We start from the raw sequence: 23,521 nt of genomic DNA on the forward strand, positions 1-23,521 counted from the left end.
GAGAAACAGAAAGAGAATAGAAAAGTTGCGAAAGAGTAAGGGGTCTTGCATTTTGGACCCCTGTGTGAATAAAATGACGTCGTTCCACTTGAAATAGAGTGGCGTCATTTAGTTAGGTTTTTTTAAAAAAATTCAGATTGTTTTACATCTAATTTTTTTTAAAAAAAAAGTCAGAGTTCGGAGTCGGAATTAAGAGCTCAAATGCCTCCAAACTCCAATTCCAACTCCGATATACATTCTCGGAGGAACTCGGACATACATTCTCAGAGGAACTACGACTCTTACTCTGAGTTCTGAATACTCCAACTCCGTTAGAGTCAGAATCGGAGCATTGGTCGGTAGGAGTCGGAACCGGCAGAGGATTTGCACAACCCTAGTATGCGGTGTGTATGGCGTTATTTTATTCTTTGATCGTCCACTATCACATGAATCTCTTATAACTTTGCCTTTGCTTGCCAACTAGCCTTTCCTCGCCAAACATATATACATTCAGGCCCAATAGTTACTCCTCAAGTTCTTGTCACATGTGCGTCCTTTTTCATGCTATGCACAATTTGTCTCCTTATGCGTTTTTCTTGCTTGACAGTTTGTCGGACACCCTTACACCTATCTCATCATGCAACATGAAATTCGATGTCTTGTCTGACAGATATCATTCTCGTCTCTTCATGCAACGTGAAATGCGGGATTTTGTTTGGCGTACTCTCCCTTACTTCGCCGTGTGGCGTCATTCTCTTGGCTCGCCTCCTACATCCTTATGTCGTCCCCTATCTTTCTTTAACCACAATTATTTTTCTTTCCTTACTTATTTTCTGCATTTGGCTATATCTCCTCATTTCTAGTTTTTCTTCATCTTCGAGTTCTTCTATCCTCTAGCTCTTTGCACTTCTCCTGCCTTTATGGCTCCTAAAAACCCTTCTCATAATACTTCTCGTTCTTCTTGTCTATGTTGGTCACTGGACGGCTCTCACAGAATTTACTCCTCTTGACTTGTTCCTTTCGAGGGGAGCCGATGGACTGCTACCACCACCCAAGTATAACTGGACTTCATTAAGGAGTGGTAGGACATTCCTGAGTTGGTGAGATTGATCCTTCCCGACTCTCGCAGCGACATTGTCAACTTAGAGGGGGGCATCAAACATGTTAGGTTGTACATTGGCATGTTCTTGATCAGTTTGAGGCTCCCCTTTTGTCGTTTGGTTTGCGATATTTTTAACTACCTGGGCATGACTTCAACTTATTTATTGCCTAACGCTTGGAGGATCTTCTTATTCTATTTCATTGTTTGGAGGCAAGCCCTAGAGGCGACGGGGGAAAAGAACTTTGACTTTACTGCCCAAGATTTCTTTTACATCCACAGTGTGAGGTTGCACAATGGGAATCAATGAAGTTTCCATTTGCATACAGGTTATCGAGTCATCCACCTAGAATCTCGCTACTCGGTTGGGAATTCACTATTGGCGAGGTAGTTCGTCACAAATTTCCTTTCAAGGCCTTTTGGCATTTTATCCCTAATAGTCGTAGCTTTGAAGTGGACCCTACCAAAGGGGAGGGGGGGAGATGACGCATCTAGATCTTATCTACTCCTATGTAAGGGAGAACCCAGATTCTCTCAGTTAAGAGGTTGTCCTTATCCGAGAGTACGTTGATTGCTTTTTTGTCTTGCTTGACTGGTCATGCATTGTGGACCATCAAGTCCGGGCTCATTGGGTACAAGATTCATTTGTGAGCACAAGAGGTCTGCCCCTATCTCTTCGAATGCTAAGGGAAATAGACCTTGTGTAGAGGGCAATGAAACCTGTGGCAGTTCATGAGCTCGTCGCGACCTCGCTTGGCTAGAGAAGACCACACAAAGTTCTCGAACTCCTGCCATCTTTCCCTTTGGGCATCAAAGAGAGACTCCAAGCTCACCACCACCGTTGCACTCCGATCGCCTCGTGGACGTGATTGGCAATGGGGCTCAGGATATGGACTCATTGCTAGATTCCAACTTCTTTGGCATGATTCCTAAGTTCTTCTCGAGCTCATTTCTTGATGCACGTCCAATAATTTTGGGTCGTTGTCATCTTCTTCAGCTTCAAATAAATTTGTTGAGGTGTTGGAAGTTGTCGAATAAAAGCTTGATCTAAGCATTCCTAAGATCACGATAGGGAGTACTGAAGGTGCTGTCCACCTACTTGCATCCATGGGAAAACTTGCGGCTTTGGCCAAGGGAGTCCCTTCTGCCACTGGTGAGATTGTTGCGGGGGTTGGTAACCTCCTTAGAGGGTGCACCCACGCTTGTCGTTGTCTTTGGGGAGGAAGTCCCTGTGGTGGTTGTTGTTATTGACTCAGCCAACACCTCGTGGGGCAAAGATGCTTATGCCAAGCCATTGAGGGCTCAACTTATGGTTCCCTCACTAAACAAAAGAATGTCCTCCCATATTGAATGTCCTTTGAGGATGGCCTCGTTGGTGGACCTGCCGAGCAAGCATAACTCCCTCACCTGAGGTAGTTTCTTATGGGCCTAGTCCTAGTTTAGAGGCTTCTGGTTCCTCCTAGGTTATGCCCATTGCTGAATAGCTAGGGAACTTGACCAGTTCTCCCTAATACGTAACTTTGCTACTAGTGTGTTGTAATTGCCTATTATAACTAACCTAGGTCATTTATTGCAGGATTTATTTTCTTTGGCTCAATGGGTCGCTCGACGTCAATTGGGCCTAGAGGAGCATGTGCAGTCTTCTTGCTTGTTAATGGAAGGACCGTGTCTAAAGCGATAGGGGAGAAGAAATAATGGGAGGAGGCTTACTCCCAATTAGGTGCCCACTAAAAGGTGAAGATTGCCACGCTAAAGGCCAAGGTGTCAGACCTTCAACGTATTTTGGCCTCAAAGGGATCTTCATTGGTAAAGACCCAAGGTGACCTGGACCGAGCCTTGGCGCAGGAGGGGGGGCCCCTCCAAACTACATAGTTTTTGGAGTATGAGTTGGCTATTGGGCGTCAATTCAATGGCGAGTTGTGAGTTGAATTGGAAGAGGCAGTGAGAGTTGCTCCCGAGCTGAATTGCTTTGCCTATGCAAAGAGAATTTTAAAAGCTGAGTCTCACCAATAACTTCATATTGATCTTGACACTACCCAGGGGTAGGTGGTGCAAGTTGATACTAACCAGCTAACTATTAGGGAGGAACTTCACAAGGTAGACAAGCTCTATATGAAGTTATTTGAGATTACTGAAACATGGTGAAAGAAGTTCACAAAGGCTAACAAATATGTCAGCAAACTTGATGCCCAACTCTTGTCATCGATTTACAAGGTAATTCGTCTTTCTCCCTAGCTATCTGTGACCCTTCAAGTTCACAATTAGGTGTGGGGTATTAGGTATAACCTTGATTTTTGGATCCTGTGAAGGTTCTTGCTAGCTCATCTTGAAGAAGACTTATGGTCCTTGGAGTTGCATAATGTCTTTCTCGACGCAGCGGACTTGGCCATCTTGGATTCTCTAGAAGCCAAAGTGATGTCTGACGCCTTCGCTTCCTCCTTCTCTTGATGGCGGCCTGAAAACTTAGCCTCGGGGCTAGCTCCTTCTTTTGTTTGAATTAGTTACAATGTTATTCAACATATATTTTGTAATGGACTTATGTAAGGGATATACCTTGTTATAGATATATTTTGTGACTAATGGTTGTTGTGGGTTTTATTTCACGTTAATTGCTACTCTTATTTTTGCCATTTTTTTTTCTACTATTTTTACCTCGCTGGTTCCCTTGATCACAATGGTTGCCAAAAACTAAGCCTAGCAAAAAACTAAGCCTACACTTTGCTAGGCTTGGTCTTTGGATGCGAGTTGGTCACCAAGGTGCGTGTCAGCCTTGGTCATCAAGCTTTGGATGCAAGTTGGTTGCCAAGGCGAGTGTTACCCTTAGTTGCCGAAGCTCAGCCTGTGTTTTGCTAGAAACTATTGATGCAATTTCTAGTGATATCTTCCACGTACTCTACTAACATGGAAATAGAGCAGAAGTCTCAGGGAAGCTGATGGAGGATGCCTCCGATAGTTAAGTTAGAGATGTAATCACTTCTCTTCGTAATCAAACTAGAATCCCCTTAGAACGTACCTAGTAGGATATTTATGAATATTGAGATGTTCTACTGTGGTTTTACCCTTTCGGGGGCTCAACTATTGGTGCCTATTTTGCTATGTTTCCTTCTTGAGCTCGATTTTGCCAATGATAGCGTCTTTCTAATGCGAGCATCTCATTGCTAATAATATCCTTCCAGTGTGAGTATCTCGTTTGGACTTGTATCTATGAATCTTGACCTTATAGGAATGTGGTCGATTGAGCTTCCCTATTGAGCACGATGTCTTATTGGGCTTTACTTTGGGCCTGTGCGGTGTGTATGACGTCATTCTATTATTTGATCGCTAGCTATCACGTGAATCCCTTGTGACTTTTTCTTTGCCTGCCATCTAGCAAATCCTCTCCAAACATATATATTCATGCCCAACAAAATCAATATGCAATTTTATTTTCAAAAATTACAAAATAATACGCTTTGAAAAAGCTTTCAAGATCACTTCTTTTGATTATTTGTAAAACACGTTTTGAGTAATTTAAGATTTATTTAAATAAAAAAATAAATAAAAGGGTAAGTCGAATTGATCATCCAAACCTTGGAAGTTTACAACCCTCGTAGCTGTGGCTAACACGCACACCAATAGCAAAGCGTGTGACCATTTAGAATAGAACCCTGGGTACAGGGTTCTAGTCTGCCTCATCTATCACTGCTTCTTGTGCTCTTTAGAGATCTTAGGGTTTAGGGTTTTTGTCTCTTATTATTACGTCATTCAATGGGGCATCTCATCAACAAATTCATTCCAGCACCATGAAAAACCCAGTAACTCTCTCACTGTCCCCGTTTTCTTGCTGAGAAACTTTAGGAAAGAAAATTTACAGAAAACAACATTTCGAAACATTACGCTTCTTTATCACCCTAAATATTTTGTTAATATATTTTTGTGGCTTTTAGACTTGTTTCTTTGTTTGAAATTGTTTCCCAAAGTCGCGAACTTGTAGAAATGGCGGCGGATTTGGCAGGAAAGCTCGAGGCGGAGAATCCCTGCTGTAAAGCGGTATGTTTTTCGCTCATGTGTGTGTGCGTGTGTGTGTGTGTTTAATGCGTTTTTATTTAATGCTTTTCTGGAAACCTCTTAGTTTTGACCTAAAACAAAATCTTGGTCTTCAGTGGAGGGAGAAATACTCGAATCTTGAAAAGAAGAGGTATGCGCTGCGGCAAGCGGTGAACATCCTTACACCACAAATCGATACATTTCAAACTGAGAATGCCAATCTCAAGAAAGGTTAGTGGGTTAAATTTTGATTTTATTCAGTCAGTTCCAAAGTGGGTTCAATTGTAGATGAGATAATTGGGCTGGAGATAGGTGCTCATGTGAAGCTTATTCTGTTATGAACCCAGTAGAAATAGAACAATAAAAATGCAGAATACTAGAGGTAGATTGTGATGAAAACCAGATTCATTCCATTCATACTACTGTGTTTGTACTGAGGGTGTACCCCAACCTCCAAGAAGAACACTCAGGACACTTAAGATTTTCCAGAATAAATCCCTTCTCTCAGCTCCCGCTCCCTTTTACATTCCCTCAGCACCCACAATGTAACCACCTCAGCAGACAAAGGACAAAGATAAAATGACTCCAGACAACATAAGGAAAATAACAGACAGATAATTGAAAGGCTGGCACAAAACGCACAGCTTTACTCAACCCAAACAACTTTAATAAAATGAACGCAGTGTTTGATTAATTTTTCCCAAACGACATTGTCTCTTTCCTAGCTTCAAATGGCAACGTAATGAGATTCAACTTCTTCTTCACTTCCATCCTTCGGCAGACCACTGCAATAGCTTCACTTCATCCCCTACCCCAACTCAACCAGTTAGGTTTCTAACATATTCTGGGGTCTACTGACTTTTGATTTCAACCTAAATGTGTTTGATTTATTTACATGTTTTATACTTTTTTGTTTCCTTTCTATGAATAATTTCAAGATAGAGTGATATAGCTATGGCATATAAATATTATGGCATGATATCGCACTCATTCATGTCAAAGACAATGATGTGCGTGTGATAAGAGATATGAAGCATTTTTTCTGTCTTAGACCAATGTATATGGCTTTGCTGATTCTTTGATCAATAAAATTTGTTTACTTATCAAAAAAAAAAAAAAAGATATGAAGCGTCTGGACATGCCACTAGGCAAGTGAGTCTTGACATTATATGGTATAAAATTTCTAGGATAGAAATAAATAGAAAAAATCAGAAATACCGGCAGGCCAAAAAGGAAAAAATGAGCAAAATTTTATGAAAAGTACTTATGAAACAAGTCTTTATGCCTTATATTTTGCTTTGTATGCATGTGTGTGTGGTGCACACTGTATCTTGGTTATTACATTGCACTTGTCTCTCCCTTCTTGTAACTTTGTGCTTTTGCAGCATTTGAGGAGGAGCAAGCACGAGCAGACAATGAGAAAGAGGGGCGAGTAAAAGAATCTATAGCTAGAGTATCTTTGGAGAATGAAATCACTGTTTTGAAATCTGAGATCTCTCAAGTAAAGCAGAAAGCAAGCTTAAATACTGTAGATAGAGATAAAAAAGTGAGGCTTCTTCAAGATTGCATTTCTGAAAGGGAAAAAGAAATCAATCGGCTGAAGGAGCTTCTTGAGAAAGAGAAAAAAAGGGCAGATACCGAAAGGAAGAATGCTGAGGGAGAGAAAAAGAAAGCTGCAGAAATGTTCAAATCTTTAAAAGCCGAGAAGGATGAAGAAAGAAGGATTGCCAGAACTGGAGGAGAGAAGGCTGAGCAGTATAGGCTTCAGCTGGAGATTTTGAAGAAAGAGACTGATGAAGCAAAGTCAAAGTTAGCCGCTGAAACAATGAAATTTGAACAAGCAAACAAAAGACTTGGAGAAGAAAGAAAGAAGGCTCTCAAAGAGAGAAAACGTGCAGATTTGGAGATGGCCAAAGCAGAGGAGCAAAGGAAGCTTGCAGAAGCTAATGGGAAGAAGGCTGTTGAAGAGAAATGTCGTGCTGATAACTTGTATCGGCAGTTGGAAGAGAATAGACAAAAGGTAGAGGAGTTACAGGGGATACATGAGTTTCAAAATTTGGCTTTTCTTGGTGGCCGGGCTGATAAGAAGTTGAATCCCGAATCTGTTAAAACGAAGAACAGGCTTCAGTTCGAGATATTAAACAGAAAAGTGGATGAACACAAATCGGTTTTGGAGCTCTTTAAAGAGTCAAACAAAATGTTTGAGGTTGAAAACCAGAAGGCAATCAAGGAGAAAAAACTTGCAGATTCAGAGATGGCAAAAGCAGAAGAGCAGAAAAATCTTGCTGAAGTGAATTGGAAAAACGCCATGCAAGAAAAATGTCGTGCTGATCAGTTGTCTCAACAGTTACAAGAAAACAAAAAAACTATTGAGGAATTGCAGAAGAAGATACGAGAACTTCAGCTCTCTAGAAAGTTGGTTGAGAGATCTACTGCAGCACCAGTTAAAACTGTCACTTCTGAAAATGCAAATGTGAAGCTTTTGAAAAAAGAACTGAAGTTTGAGAAAAAGCAAGCAAAGCATGCCAAAAGAGTGGCCAAGTTGGAAAAAAGTCAGAACCGTGTCCTTCAACAGGAACTTGGTCACTTGAAGCTGGAGTTTGATCAATTAGCAAATCGCTTGGATATACTGAATAAATTATTATCACCTAGTGCCAAAGGTATAGATGACCCAAAAAAGGTTAGTTTCCTGTTTCATTAAATAGAATTCTTTCATTTTTTTTATCTGATTTTCGAAGTAATGTTGCTTTCCATGGGAATTATTATTGAAACATGAGTACAGATTATGCTGTCTCTTACTTTCATCTGCTAGTGGTTGATTTTTTTCTTAGATGCGGGGTTGATGAGAGTTGAACCCAATTATCAGCTAAATGGCCTTCTAGTGTAATAATCTGGTCGTTAGAGCATAAGTTTGTTTTTTAAAACTACTATTAATGCATGGACGGCTTCAGAATTGTTCTCAGCTTACACAGCCCAAATATTCTTTGAAACAGTTGAATTGGTTTATTGAAGTAGCCTGCGTTCTTGTCCCTTCTCTTCTTGGTAATCAGGAAGTAATAGTCTTATATCTCATTTATTCTGTTAAATATGTCAATAGTCCCAATTGTGTACAGATTTGCCTTCTATTTAGCTAGAATTATTTAAATGACTAGCTGTTTTCTGCACAGTTATGAACATTTACATTTTAATTCTTATTATTGGCTTGAAAATTTGTTTTCTTGTTCCCTAATGCCTTTAAAACATGGACAAGCATCTACTCATATTTTTTTATAAGTGCATCTACTCATGTTCTTATTTACTGGATGGCTTAATGCGCTTTGCAGAATGTGTCGATTGCATATATGCAAAGGTTAAACATGATGAAGAAACTCTGCAGTTTGGAACCAACTCAGGCACACCTTCAAAGTGAAAATGAACTTGTGAGACCTAGTTGCATGGATATGGATGTCTCATATTCTCTCCGGCAAAGCCTCCAACATCCTGCAAAATTGCTACCTATATCTGGAGGAAATTTTGATGAGTCCATTTCAGGTATTAATTCTAAATTGGAGTCTCCGCTTGGATGCTCTTACTGGAAAATGTTACAGACTTCTGCAATAAATTCTAGTATGGCATCTTTTTCTGATGGACAGTTGATGGGCTCACAGGAGAAGGGTGCTTTTTCTGGTACTACATCCACAAAATTAGTTGATGAGAACTTGAATGCACAACCAACAATATCCAACTTGTCTGGCGAAGATACTAAATTAAGGTGCTGTGAAAAATCCGCAGTGGTGGGTGAAAATAATGTCAAAATTGCTGATAGCAATGATGTTGGCAGAGGTGATGATCGTAGTAGGAAGAGAAAGTGGTTACTTGATTCTGCTGAGCCCATTGAATATTTGTATTCCAAGGGTAAGAAGTTGTGTGTGCAGATAGAGGAGAATCTATCTTTGTTGCATGGTATGTTAGACAGACGAATAGGCAATCCCTCTGAAGAAGTAAGATGTCTGGCTCCTATTCCGCAATGCATTCCACATGGTAAGCTTGATGGGTTGCACAAAAAGAGCAAGGTATCTCCTGAAGAGGTACATGAGAAACATTTTTGTGTCAGTGACGAGCAAAAGAAGACAGAAAAATCTGGAACCGAAGTATTGGAGGATTCAAGTGATCTTGAAACTATGGCAAGTTTTGAGGATGTAGCTGATGGTGACTACATGAAACTGCTGGACTTGGATGATGCTGCTGACGAGCAACGTTATAGGATGGCGACCGAAAGGCCTGTGTCACCAAGTCTTCCTATTATTGACTTTAGTAACAGGCAAATATTTGATGTGGATAGTTCTGAAGCTTCAGTAGTGGAATGGGTCTATAAAGAGGTATCGACTGATAAAGAAAATCTGTTGCCTAAGCACAGCTTTGATGTAATTGATGTTGAAATTGAGTCCAATAAGCTAAAACATACTGCTCTAGGAACTTCCTGTAATCTGTCACTGCATAAGAATGTAGCCCCTGTTGATTCCGTTGCTGTCATTGGGAATGGTTTCTGGACTGTAGAGGCAGGAAATGCTAGTCCTCAGCAGGTCCAGGACTCAGGTCTGGTTGTGGGCATTAGTAATTTGCCTAGATCAAGAGACGAGGAAGTTAATTTTCCATTTGAAAGTGAATTTGGATCTGCACGTGACACTGTTCCAAAATACTGTGTCGTGTCTCCCAACATGAGAGATCATAGCATCATTTCTAGGATATTTAAAACTACCAAAACTTGTATAGCTCGGTGCTGTTTGCTTTCTCAAACGGAGTGGGTGGTGCCAAAGATTCTGCTTGCTCTTGTGATGGAGGAAAATCTTTCACTTGTGTAAGTGATCATTGCCATCCAAGTTGATACGATTTTCTTGCTGTTAATAAAACTATACAAGACTCTTTATGGGTGGATGTCAGCCATCAATAGTTTTTTGTTTTGCTAACTTTGTAGAATTTTTGGGTGCGTTTTTGTTCCTCTTTATAAGTGGGGGTTTCTCTAGTATAGTATTTCATGTGTATTGTTGTGCCCCTCCATGCTTTGATAAGATTGATTTATTTATAAAAAAAAGCTGCATGACTGATCTTTAGTGGTATATGGAGGCTTTGAAGTCAGTGAGACAATGAGTTTTTTAAGGTTAGAACTAATTTATTTTTCATATCATTGACATGTTTCAGGGAAAAGGTCTGTGTGTTTTTTACATTGGTGCTGCTCAATTTGTCCACCGCTGCTCCAAGGAAACTTGGGAACTGTTTGAATACGGATTCCATCCTCTGGTTGGATTCTTTCTCTGGGCACATACGTGCAGGTCTGTTCATATATTACACATTATATATGATTGCCCTAGTTTATACAACTGCTTGATTTGATTGTTTAGATTTCTGTTAACTGGTCATTTTCTTTTTTCTTATCCTTTTCTTTTTGGCAGTGATGTCTGATGTGGAGACAAGAAGCATGCTTGCAGATTTTGATTTTTTGGATGAACTTCTTAGTCTCATTGAGGAATTCCTTATAGACGGAAGAGTTCTGGTGTACACTAATATATCATCTGAGACATTTATAGAATGTGATACAAGAATTAACTTCCTCTTGGATGGTGTGACTATTAGTTTGTCATATGAAGTTTCTTCTGCTGATCATTTGGTGGCTGGGAGCATTTTATTAGCATCAATATGTGCCGCAATAGACCAGATTGGTTTTATATGTGAGGCATCCTACAACATCTTTAGGAGGCATGCTTGTGATTCTTCATTGGTGCTTAGTATTCTTCATGTTTTTGCTTATCTGTGTGGGGACAAGCTTTTCAGCATCACGAAGTATGGTTTGATGGTGACTGTCTTCAAATCAATAGTGATGTTACTTGAGGGAGTAAATTCTTCAGATCCTGCTGCTTCTCATTCTTTATCTGTAAGCGAGGATCAATTTCTTTTCCATCCATGCACCAAATGCCCATTTTCGAAGGATGCTGTTTCTATAGATACTGTAACATCATTGCTCTTGAAATTCATCTGGAATAATACTGGGTTGGAAACCACAAACTATGATGTGATTAAATCCTTTGATATGTTGAATTCTGAAGTTCTTTATGACAGTTTTAAATCTGGAGTAAGTTCAAGCCATGAAGGGTTTTATTGTGCCACTGATAGGAATTTTGATGCCTCCTGTTGCTTGGAAAAGTATGAGATGCCCAGTACTCAATCACATTCCATTGCTAGTATGCGTCTCTGTCACCTTACTGATGTTCTATCGTTGGTGGAGCTGGTTGCATGCAACATGGTATGGGATTCACTTTCTTATTGTTCCGCTATCTTATCACTCTTTGCTTTGTGTGTTTTAGTTGTGGGATTGACCACTTATATCTTGCCACCCTTAAATGTGGTTTTTCTTGGCAGCTCCCTGTGAAGATGTTGTTATGTTGGACTAATTTTCTTGAGTTTAAAATATATATTTTTTCTTATCAAAATTTTTTTTTCTTGAGTTTCAAATATATTTACACATGGGGCATTGAGTTTTAAAATTCAACCTGAAATAGCTTATAAAACAAAAAAAATCAACTTGACGTAAAAGAGTTATTTACTTTTATTGTTTAAGTGAAGAATTTCTTGTGTATGAGGTGATGTGCTAGCATCATTGCTAAGTGGTTATGTTTGAATTAGGCTTGATAATCACATGAAAGGTAATATATGGACTTAGCTGGTATTAGGTAATCAGATTGAGGTCATCAGGGGTATGTGTGTAGCTCTCATGAAAATTAAATAGGTAAAAATGTACTTAAAAATTAAAAAAACAGTGATTATTTTATTTTGCAAAAAGAGGTGTCTATTTAAAATTAGCTCAATGGGAATGATGTGTGCTGCTGAAACACGATCACTAGATCCCATGCCATAGTGCAGCTCATTGAAGTGTTAAGACAAAAATTTAAATAATTAAATTTATCTTTTTCCATCGGCTTTAACTTTTGAGACAAGTGGTGATTTAATATGTTATCAGAGCAGAGACATTGAGTTTGAATCTTGACTCTACACTATGTCATTTAGTTAAATATTTCATGTATTGGGCCCACTTGTTGAGGGAGTCTGGACTGGCCCACAAGTGAAGATTAGTGTTGAGCTTTTGCCACAAGTGGTGATTCAACGAAGAACATAATTATTTTGTATCTGACAATCTGCAATGTTGAAAATTCTCTTTCTAAATAGGTGAGTCACTTTTATACGCCCTGTGTATTTGGATTGTGCCTTTTGCACTTCTAATGATTTTATAATACTTGCGAAAAAATATTTTGTATGTCTTGATGTGTAATCTTAGGCCTTGTTTGTTTTCCAAAAACATCTCATCTCATCTCACCTCATCATTACAACTTTCCCAAATCCCCACATAAAATAAAATAAACAATTCAACTTTTTCAAATCCCAAAACAACAATAATATTAAAAAATATATTCTAACAATATTTTATTCAACTTTTTAACTTTAATCTCAACTCATCTCATCTCTGAAAACAAACCAGCCCTTAGTTGCTGGCCTTGGAAACTTGGTCTTTGCATTTGATGTGGTGGCTTTCCCATGTCGAAGGGCCTGTTTGAGGTTGCGATATGGGTCTTAAAAAGTGCTTAATTAGTCTTAAAAGTTTTTTAATGATAAAATTAGGTTGTTTGAGTGTTACATGTTAAGTACTTTTTAATGTCAAATAAGCTAAAAAGTACGTTTGAGGAAAAATATCTAAATGATGCTTTTCCTCAAACGTGCTTTTTCGGATAATGTGGAACGTAGTTTAAATTTTAAAAAAGACTGTCAATGGGGGAAGATATCCATACAACTTTCAGATGACCTTTTATGTCATTTCTACCTCAAAAAGTATTTTTTTTTATATTGTTTTCAAACAAATGTAACATATTTGAAAGTTATTTAGACATATGGTTACTAAATAATAAATAGCTTTTTAATAGTGGAGCTTATTACTTAAGCTCTAGAACTATAAACCTTAAGCAAAAAGCTATATTACCCACCGCAATCCAAAGCATGCACAAAGAGTACTAGATATCACTTTTAGGTCTCGTTTGGTTACACAGATGAGATGAGAAATTTGTGAATAGTTGTGAAATGGTTTGAGTTAAGATTTTTATGGGATTTTGAGAAAGGAGAGAAAAAAAGTTGAATAAAAAAATTAAAAAGTTAAAAGAGGGTTAGAATATAATTTTTTAATATAATTTTTTGATTTGGGATTTGAAAATGTTGAATTATAATTTGTGTTTTGTTTGGAAGTTTGGGAAAGTTGTAATGATTAGGTAATAATTAGTTGTAATGAAAAGTTGAAAATTTGAAATTGAAAAATGTTTGTGTTTGAATGATATTGAGATGAGATGTGATGGGATGGGATGGTTTGAAAGGTTTATGAAACCAAACTAGGCCTTAGTCTCACTATGCAGCTTGTTGTCATTTGATGTTAAAATTGTGAATCTTTTGACTACAATGGGACTTGTATTGTGACATGTTGATGAAACTCAGTCTTATGAGCATGATTTAAAATGGACTAGCATTCTCCTTGAATCAATAGTGTTTTAGAGAGAATTTGATAACCTCGATGGAAAGTTTCAAAATAAGCTAATACTACTTTTTGAACCTATAAAATGTCAACTACACCTTGTTTTACCAATCAAGTCCCAGCAACAGAATTTTACTTGTCAAAAAAGAAAAAATGTTACCAATCAACAAACTATGAGAAAATAAAGTTAATCATGCAACAGCTTTTTTTTTTATAAGTAAATCATGTAACAGCTATAAATCTTTCATTTGGATATAGTCCTTTTTGTGCTTATAATGATAGAAACTAACAGGCTTACCTGATGCTGGTCGTTATCATTTTAATTACTTAATTACTTTGATCATACAAATTAACAAAGTCTAAAAAAATACTCCAGTTTTAATGCCCAATAAATATGTAGTTCATTTTTCTCTGACATCAAAATTCTGTATATCTTATAGACTTGTATTCAAAACATACAAATTATATTGAGAAGAATTTATGTTTGATATCTTATGAATTGATACGAGGTTGATCTAGTTCATGTGTTGAAAGCTAAATTCTTCAGAGACTTAGTTCATGTGTATTGGGTTGTGCCTTTTGCACCTGTTATTAAAATTTAGACTTGTATTCAAAACATATAGACTATATTGAGAAGAATTTATTTGTGATGTTTAATGAATAGATACCAGGTTGTTTAATTTGGTGTACATAGATTGAAAGAAATGGTCGATGTTTTGAAAATAGGGAACGCTCTCCGGATGGTTTTAGGGCCTTTTTCTATCACACATTGTGCTTTGGGCTTCATCTTTAGTATTGAACGGAGCGAGTTTTAATTACTTTTATGCTACTTTTCATAGCGAGTAGTTTGTAACTAGGCTATTTTCTTGTATACTTCCTGTGTACTCGGGCATTGCCTATTTACGTGGATTAATAAAACTTCTTACTTATAAAAAAAAAAAAAATAGATACCAGGTTGATGTAGTTCATGTATTGAAGGTTTATTCTTTAGAGACTTTGTTTATGTCTTGGAAGATTTTTTCTTGAGCAGAGCTGTTCTTCTGATTGTTATCTTCTGCCTATTTTGCTCTTTTATCACAGAGATGGGACTGGACAAGCATCAAAATGATCCCTCAGCTGTTGAAAATTTTGGAGTTGTGTGTGTTGGAGGACTTTGCTGCTGCTATTGTTGTTCTCCTTGGACAACTTGGGAGGTAGGTTTATGTTTAATTTACCTTAATGTTTTTTATGGGTAATTTACTTTAATGTTGGCTGACATTTATGTTTGTGGTTTTGGATATTGCTCCTCCTTATGGCTAAACTATCAGCCTTTTGGTTATATTTTTTGTTTGTTTCTTTGATTTTTTTAAAATTAAGATTTGAAATAATTATATTGATGGTAAAAAATTATTGATGTTATTTTTTTTTTTGATAACCATGTTATTTATCACATGGCAAGAAGCAAAACATTTGGGCTTATCTTGATTTCAACCAGCACTGAGACATTGAGCTTCATATTGGGCTGTCAGACTCAGTTTCATTGATGTACTTCCTTTTATCTAATAATGTAATTCTGATTTTAATTTCAGGCTTGGAGTTGATGCTGGTGGATATGAAGATAAAGGAGTTGAAAATTTGAGATGTAATTTGTATACTTTTCTGAATCGTTATACTATCTTGAAAGCAGGCCTACACCTTCAAATAGCCACTGTCACTGCTTTACTTGGGCTTCTTCCTGATGATTTTGATACACTCATTCAGAGTAATGTGAAGATTCAGGTAACTGCAAGTCAGTCTCTTCTTGCTGATTCTATGAGGAAGTGGTTTTCTTTGCTGAGCAAGGGGCAACAGGACTTGTCAGTACGGCTTTTACAAACAGCTGGTGCAAAACAAAAATAGGAACAGAGGATCTCTAAAGAGTTGAGACTGGGTATTACTGCTTGGGTATTCTTACCTGAGTTTGAAGTGGGAAGTTGTGCAAGTTCTTTTATTCATCTGGAATTGAAGTAAGAAATTTTATCATTCACCATTGAGAGCTAGTGTATCACCAGAAGATGAAGATTCTGATACGGATTTTGCAGTGGCATTATTTACTTGTTTGCTCATTTGGTGGAGAAGTTTTTGATCTTTTAGCCACCGTTTACAGTTGCATTGTTTTGATGGCATTGAGAGCTAGCATATACGAAGATTCTGGGACAGATTATGTGAGGGCATATTTATTGTTTGCTCATTTGCTGGAGAAAGTTTAGGCATTATGTCTCAACTTACCTGTTTCCCAATTTGTAAGTTATTTGTGAATAATTATTTGGAATATCTGTGAAAATTGACATTTTGTGGCAGCTCTTATTTTATTTTGGTGTATCATATTTTTTTTTTAGGCTTTTACTGCCAAGATCTTTACTGCAAGCATTACGGGTTCATGTGGCGGTGTCTTATGACTTTTAAGGATTTTCTGGCACTTCAAAATTAAAATGCTTAATAATGTTTCTTTTGGGGCAATTTTTCCAGTCCTCTCACTCTGTGCAGTCTTTGTCGCTGGGCCTATTTTATGTGATTAGCTTTTCATTCAAACTTGCACTTAGGTGGCATTGGTTATTATTGCTTTTTCTCATTTTATTTTTTCTGATTTTTTTTCCTCCTGCAATTCAGTGCTTGGAATTTAAAGGAGCGAAGCTGTAGATTGTTACCTTTCTTTGTATAGTTTCTTCATGGTATCTGTAATTCTGTTCTCTCCTCAATACAGGTTGTCGCTATCTGTTTTAAATCATTTGTGGACAAGTTTTTGGTTCTGGAAAACACTTGCTTCTTCCACCTTTCTTATGTTGCATTGAGAGTTCGCCTGATCTCCTCGAATAAGGTTAACTTCTTCCTCGAGCATTTTTTTCGTTCTTCTATTTCTTCCAATTGCTTATAAATTTCCTGACCTATGATGATTAAGCCTGTTGAATTGTTGGTCCCTTCCTAGGATTGGTCTTCAGAAGTATCAGAAGCTAAAAATTGACATCTAATCATGTCATCTAATTATCTTTGAACTGTAGCTTTTCACTGAGCGTGATGCACACATCCACCAAGATATTTGGAGGCTTAATGGAAACTTTGTTTTTTTTTCCCTTCCACCTCAAAGGTCTTGTAACCCAGCATGGCAAGAAATAGTGGCTCTATTGTTTTTTCATTTATTTTCTTTCTCAAATTGGCACAAGTTACATTGAAAAGGTCAAAGGGTTACATAGAGGTCTAAAATAAGATGGTAAATAGTGAAGTGAGAGTATGCTTATATCGGAGCAAGAAGAAGAAATATTTAGCAATCTCAAATTGTTGATCAAGGGTTTATAGAACCGATCCTGATTAATTAGAAAAATATGTAGTTGAATTTTGTTGAAGGGATGAATTCAAAACCCTGGGTTCAAACTTGGGCTAGTTGACAGCCTGGAATACTTGTATTTTGATTTTCTATTAGAAACTTGGGTTCATTCATTTGTTTTCTTATTTTAAAAAATACAATTTGGGCTCATCTGCTGTCAAGTACACCCCTGACATGCATATATTTTCTGGCTAGATCATTCTATTTCTAATTCGGTATTCCCTCTCGTAAACATTGTGTACTTGTACAAATGAAAAAAAAAAAAAAAATCTGCCTAGATCAACAAAAGTTGGTATCTGAAATGTGAAATCTTTTATGGTCGTGCTTTGAATTCTCCTTGTTACAAGTCATATAAGCTGAAAGCCAGGAAATGAGCGATTTTATTGTCAATTTAATTGCATCCGAAGAAATTGGGTGCAGTACACACAGGAATGCTCTGTTCATTTCTGAAGATATTGTCTGGATCAACCTTGGTCTTCACCTTCGTCAATCTCTTGAAGTTACCCTTGAAGTACTTTGTGCCCCAAACTCGTGCTTCCAAGTAACTTGTGTTACCCGGCTTGTTGGCACCTAAATCAAGATCCCTGTAGTTTAGATAGGCAGCCGTAGGATGTTTGGAAACATAAGGCCTCATGTAGTCATAAAGCAATCTAATCCAGTTTATGTGCTCGCTGGATGCCGTAATCCCATTTACTTCCCACTTCACTAAGTACTGTATGTTGTAAATGTTTCCTTTTCTATGAGGAAAAGGAATTTCAGATTCGGAAATCTCATTCATCTGTCCACCAAAAGGATCCATGATGATGAACACTAACTGTTCTTCCAGAAACCTTTCCCATATCTCTTCCAGTATAACTTCTGGTATGGGTTCCTGCACGAAGTCAGATTTCGCCTTGAAGAAGCTCTTGTAGAGAGTGCTCCTGTCCAGTAAGACCTCCAAGTGATCCCCCTTTTGGTATCCGGAAAAATAGAGTACGGACTGTATCCAACTCATTTCATTGCAGTCTTGGGCCTGCAGTCCCAACTCTGGGAAGCTTTCATTCATCAATGGAATTAGTCTCTCAATTCCTCCAAGAAAGAGTGAATTGAAGGAAGCTTGGATAGTTTTTTTACTCCCATTACCCACATCTTGAACTATGACTCTAATAAAGAGATCTTCATGTAGCCTATCTGCTATGTATTGCCACCTGCTGACAAGCTTGGTGGCACCTTGCTCAAGTGTTTTAGAAATGGTGAAGCCTGTCACTATTGGCGGCAGTCGAACCAGCTTGATTTTCCATGAAAGAACGATTCCAAAGCTTGCTCCACCTCCCCCCCTAATGGCCCAAAACAAATCCTCTCCCATTGCTTTTCTGTTAAGAATTTCTCCATTAACATCAATCAGGTAAGCATCTAGAACATTATCTGCTGCAAGGCCGTACTTCCTTAATAAGGTACCAAATCCACCGCCACTAAAGTGCCCTCCTACCCCTACACTGGGGCATATCCCTGCTGGGAATCCATGGATTCTACTTTGTTTGGAAATACTGTAGTAAAGCTCCCCAAGTGTTGCCCCAGACTGAACCCAGGCTGTTTCATCTGCAAGATTTAACTCAACTGATCGAAGATTGATGAGGTCGACAATTATAAATGGGGTTTTGCATCGGTAGGATAGGCCTTCATAGTCGTGGCCTCCACTTCTGACTCTGATTTGTAAGCCATGCTTTTTGCTGCAGAGAATGGCTGCTTGGATTTCACTCTCATGGAATGGTGTAATGATAAGTAGAGGTCTAGCTGTTGTTGAATTCAACCATCTAGGGTTTTGTTGTGAAGATTGCAACAAGTTTGAATAGATAGAGGAGTTTGATGTGTGGAATACTATTTGGACAGATTTGGTGTAGGCACCAAATTGTGTAGACATGCACTGCATAAAAGTTTCGTGAGTTGGATTGGAAGTTGAAAATGAAACTGAAAGCCAAAGAAGAGAGGCTAGTGCTATGTAACTCATCATTTCTCTCTTCTGTCTTTGTAGGATTAGGCTTACAGATTAAACACTTCGAGTTGATTTAACACTTAATGGCGGAATATCTGTGCATATAAGCTCTTTCTAGATCGGCCTGTTATAAAAATCTGCGTGCAAACAAAAGTGAAGTGATAATTCCCATGAAGAATTCCATATTAATAACAATTTATTCTCTGTACCCTAGCCGGCATTGTTTTTTCCTTTTTTGTTCTATGCATCCCCTGAAGGGAATCTGTCAATGTGATATGATCCTTGTTGACATACTTAGCTGGAATTCATTGGAAAATCTTGTTCAGTTGAGTGTTAAAAAGATTAATTCTACTATAAGCAATAGTTTGGTTTTGTTTCAACATAAAATGAGAAAACTTATTTAGGGTTTTAATAATTTAAAGAGAAAAGTGCTACCTATCATCCTCTAATATGGTATTTATCAACCTTTACGTATGTTATTATTTGATACCACGTAGGGGAATGATGAGAATATGATAGACTAAGAGGGTGATAAATAGCCTTCTTATTTAACAGATAATCAAATTGTTTTCCTTTGTTTGGTGGAGAATTAAAAAACAAAGGCTCAAATATCTTTGTGCATCATGCAAGTCATTTATGAATACCACCATCAAGTATCCTGTTGCGGTGGGAGAGTTTGAGAAGTAGCAAAGAAAAGCGAAAGATGGAAAGTGGAGAAATGATAATTGCAATTGTGAGTATGTAAGCGCAATCACTTTAAACAAATTAAATAAATACGAGATTCACATGAAAAGAATATGAAAAGAAAATTAATTTTTTAATAGTAGACTCTTTTTTTTTAAAATGACTGTACAGTGTTTACGCATTTCACAATCGTATATAGCATTACTCTTAAATGCGTTGGAATCTGAGTCAGATTTATAACAATCGGCAGTTTCAATAGGATAAAGGGTCGAGATGAGGTAGAGTTGTGTAGGCGGAGCAGTGGTGAGTAGGAAGAGCGATGGCGGCAGCCGGGTAATAGAGAGGTGGTTGGATGTCTCTGCAAAGTTACAAGGATTGAAAAGTTTGGTTGTCGGATTCGGGGGTTGGGAGAGAATTCATGGTCTGGAGAATGGCTTATTCCTTTTGTGGGGGACATCTTACATCCTAGGACCTAGGGAGTAGGGACTTTGATTTTATTGCTGACCAACTTAGCATTTGTCCTTGACATTGCCCTAACAAACGCTCAAAAAGTTGAAAGCATTTTCAGCCCAAATCAATTTACCATCTAAAATATTATCATCTTTCAACTGTTATTGTTAACCATCTCATTTTAATCGTGCTAAGGTGACATTTTTTACCTCATGGTTCTAGCTTTCTTTCTTTCTTTTTATTTATTTATTTATTTTTATAATGGGAAACCATCCCACGGTAGAGTCCTTAGGATTTATTCATGGAATCTAAACTCTTGAAAAGACTAGTATAGCAACCCATCGTCATGGCCTTCCACTTAAATCGCAGTTTGATCATAGCAATGATCGAACCTATGACATGGGGCTCATGCACACAAGTTTGCCCTTACAACTTGGGCTAGTTACTGGTGGGTATGGTTCTAGCTTTTATGGCAAGATCATTCTATAATAAATGTTTAGACAGGTGAGAAGTTTAATTTAATCATTTATTTAATTTTTATGGCCAAAATTATTATATTATTTATAAGAATCTAAAATTGCAGGTACAACACAACAAATAAAATAAAAAATTGGGAAATTGTAGCAAAATAAATTGTTTGATTAATATTAGAACCGACTCTTGTGAGTGGATCCTATAACTAAATTTATATTTGTTAAGGCGGCAATTGAAGATCTCAAATTCTGTATTCTCTATAAGCGAGCACCGATGTGCTCTTAAAAAGTATAGAGGACAGCTCGAAAGCAGCAATGGGTGAGCTTTCAAAATCTACACAAAAAGACGAACAAGAAATGGAGGAGGGGGGAGGGTTGGGAAGTTTATGAACAAGAAAGAGAGAGAGCACAACTCAAGTAATTAACTTTACGAGGGGGAAAAAAAAAGGAAAACCATAACATAAATTTCATACAAGACTTGCAATACTAAGCATTTATTAGACCAAGGGGTAAAAACCATTGACCAAAGTTGTGTAGCCATTTACTGCAACAAACCAACCCTATTTTCTAGCCTTTTGCGGAATCTTTAGAAAGTTGAAGAGGTGGAATGCTCTGTTCATGCCTGAAGAAGTTGTCTGGATCAACCTTGGTCTTAACTCTCACTAATTTATAGAAGTTGTCCTTGAAATAGCTGTTACCCCAAGCAGCTGCCTCCATGAAACTGGTGTCTTTGCCCTTGTTCATCCCCAGATCAAGATCCCTATAATTCACGTATGCAGTCCTTGGCAGCTTTGAAACATAAGGAGCCATGTAATTGTAAAGCTTTCTAATCCAGTCAACATGAGGCTGCGCCTTCTCCTTACCATCTTGCCAACTGGATAGCCACTGGATTTTGAACAAAGTTCCATTCCTGTGAGGAAAAGGAATTTCAGACTCTGAAATCTTGCTCATCATTCCTCCGTATGGATTCCAGATAGTCAGAGCACCGTCCTCTTCCATTAATCTTTTCCAGAGTCCCTCAAGTGCTGTCTCTGGTATGGGTTCTCTGACAAAGTCTGATTTAGCTTTGAAATAGTTCTTGAATGTGGACTTCCCTTGGAGCAGAACTTCTGGGAGTGTCCCACTTGGGTAACCAGCAATATAAAGCACTGATTTAATCCAGCTTGTTTCGACGCAATCTTTTTTTGTCAAACCCAATTCTGGGAAGCTTACTCGCATAACTTGGAGAAGCTTCTCAGCACCACCAAGATAAAGAGCATTGTACGAAGTTGTTATTGTCTTTCCACCTTTAGCACCAGCAGCTGCCGGGCTAATTATGACCCTGATGAAGAGATTCTCATCAATCTTGTCTGCAACCTGTTGCCATTTGTAGAGGATCTTTGTTCCTCCCTGTTCCAAGGCTTTGGTGACAGTGAAAACTGTCACGGTTGAGGGAACAGGAACTAGCTTTATCTTCCACCAAAGAATGATTCCAAAGCTTGCCCCTCCCCCACCTCTAATAGCCCAGAAATGATCTTCTCCCATGGCTTTCCGGTCGAGAATTTTTCCATTAACATCAACAATTCGAGCATCAACAACATTGTCAGCGCCAAGGCCATATTTTCTCATCATGGGACCATATGCACCTCCAGTAATGTGCCCGCCAACGCCTAAGCTGGTGCAAAGACCGGCAGGGAAGCCATGGACTTTGCTTTTCTCATAAATTCTGTAGTAAACTTCCCCAATAGTGGCACCAGCCTGAATCCATGCACTGTTATCTTTGATATCAACGTCGATAGACCTAAGCTTGGCCAGGTCGACAATGATGAAAGGTGATTCAATTTCGGATACGTAAGAGAGGCCCTCGTAGTCATGGCCTCCACTACGGACTCTGAGATGTATTCCAAGCTGCTTGGAACAGATTACTGATCCTTGGACATGGGATTCATGCACCGGCATGAAGATGAACTCAGGCTTTGGCACTGAAGGGACTAAATACCTGAGGTTTTGTGCAGAGGATTCGAGGACAGTGTGAAAGGAAGTATTATCTGGGCTGAAAAAAGCAGTAGCCACTGGAATGGAAATCTGAGAATTGAGAGTGAGACATTCGATGAAACTTTTTTGAGTCGTAGCTGAAGCTGCCAATGAAGCAGACAGCAGGAATAAAACTGCTGAAAACAAGGAACTAGAGCTTCGGGACACCATTGTTATGGTTCTTACTCCTCTGTTTTGGTGCTGCAGAAAAAAAGGTGACCCAAGCACCCTAATTTATGGGCAATCGGTGACACCGACGTGTGCTTGAGCTAAGGCAAACGTCAAGGTTGTCACTGTACATTTTGATGATTTGGGGTCAAGGGTCTTCATCGTAATTACATACCCTCTTTGGAAAACGACCTTCATATTGTGGCACTTCTCTCCAATACATCACCGTGTATACAACACTCAGAAACCCATTTCAATCTAGAATCTGCTACTTCTGTGACATGGTTTTCCATTCATGCTATTCACAAATTCTAGAAACCCCAAATGTTTTCCATTCAACTTGCGTTAAATGATCATGTCTTCTGTTGTTTTTTGTAGAAAAAAAGAATGTGAAAGATCATTTTCACATCCTACTGAATGAAAAATTGTCATATAAAGCATATTGAGTCATACTATCTTTTCAATGTCATATAAACGACTGATTCTAGAGAAATTGAGTGTCCCTTGATGATTATGCGTTGAGATGTTTAGCCAAAGGGTTGTAAATTTGCTTGGGTTTGTGTCTAATAGATGTGACCAAGCCTTTTTCCTTTTCATTTTTTTTCCTCTACATCCATAATTCCATGAAGAAACTAATTGTTTTTTTTTTAAGAGAAATTTCTCTAAAGTGACGACGACCTATGATTCAATTGGAGAACGTGCAAGTCATGAAAAGTTGGGAGTCACGCATTATTGTTGCTTAACGTTTTTTTTTAAAAAAACCTCTACTCCACGC

At 38.1% G+C, this 23,521-nt stretch overlaps 3 protein-coding genes across 8 annotated transcripts; 1 reads left to right on the plus strand and 2 right to left on the minus strand.

Moving 5' to 3' along the window:
• The first annotated feature begins 4,723 nt into the window (after positions 1 to 4,723).
• LOC108981441 lies at positions 4,724 to 17,172 on the plus strand. 6 transcript variants are annotated; one of them, XR_001994559.2, is made up of 10 exons: positions 4,727 to 5,107; positions 5,221 to 5,335; positions 6,490 to 7,784; positions 8,428 to 9,941; positions 10,283 to 10,413; positions 10,534 to 11,381; positions 14,727 to 14,839; positions 15,215 to 15,907; positions 16,369 to 16,482; positions 16,664 to 17,172. XR_001994559.2 is itself a non-coding variant. In XM_018952617.2 (8 exons), exons 1-8 carry the CDS (start codon positions 5,054 to 5,056, stop codon positions 15,522 to 15,524), a joined length of 4,380 nt encoding a protein of 1,459 aa, XP_018808162.2. In that variant the 5' UTR covers positions 4,727 to 5,053; the 3' UTR covers positions 15,525 to 15,964. The 6 variants fall into 6 exon arrangements, 3 of the variants coding, with proteins under 3 accessions (XP_018808163.2, XP_035544047.1, XP_018808162.2); XR_001994558.2 differs by having other exon boundaries at positions 4,727 to 4,872; positions 5,038 to 5,107; positions 16,369 to 17,172; XR_001994560.2 differs by lacking the exons at positions 16,369 to 16,482; positions 16,664 to 17,172 and adding an exon at positions 16,004 to 16,075.
• Positions 17,173 to 17,377: 205 nt separating this feature from the next.
• Positions 17,378 to 19,038, minus strand: LOC108981443 (berberine bridge enzyme-like 22). The gene is made up of 2 exons (XM_035688694.1): positions 18,514 to 19,038; positions 17,378 to 18,474 (listed from the first exon to the last, which is right to left on the minus strand). The coding sequence occupies exons 1-2, from the start codon at positions 18,974 to 18,976 to the stop codon at positions 17,378 to 17,380; spliced, it is 1,560 nt and encodes a 519-aa protein (XP_035544587.1). The 5' UTR covers positions 18,977 to 19,038.
• Positions 19,039 to 20,968: 1,930 nt separating this feature from the next.
• Positions 20,969 to 22,809, minus strand: LOC108981442 (berberine bridge enzyme-like 15). The gene has a single exon (XM_018952619.2). It carries the CDS (start codon positions 22,747 to 22,749, stop codon positions 21,133 to 21,135), a length of 1,617 nt encoding a protein of 538 aa, XP_018808164.1. The 5' UTR covers positions 22,750 to 22,809; the 3' UTR covers positions 20,969 to 21,132.
• Between the last annotated feature and the right edge of the window lie 712 nt (positions 22,810 to 23,521).

This window comes from Juglans regia, chromosome 3, assembly GCF_001411555.2.
Source record: "Juglans regia cultivar Chandler chromosome 3, Walnut 2.0, whole genome shotgun sequence".
In the NCBI taxonomy this organism is placed as follows: domain Eukaryota; kingdom Viridiplantae; phylum Streptophyta; class Magnoliopsida; order Fagales; family Juglandaceae; genus Juglans; species Juglans regia.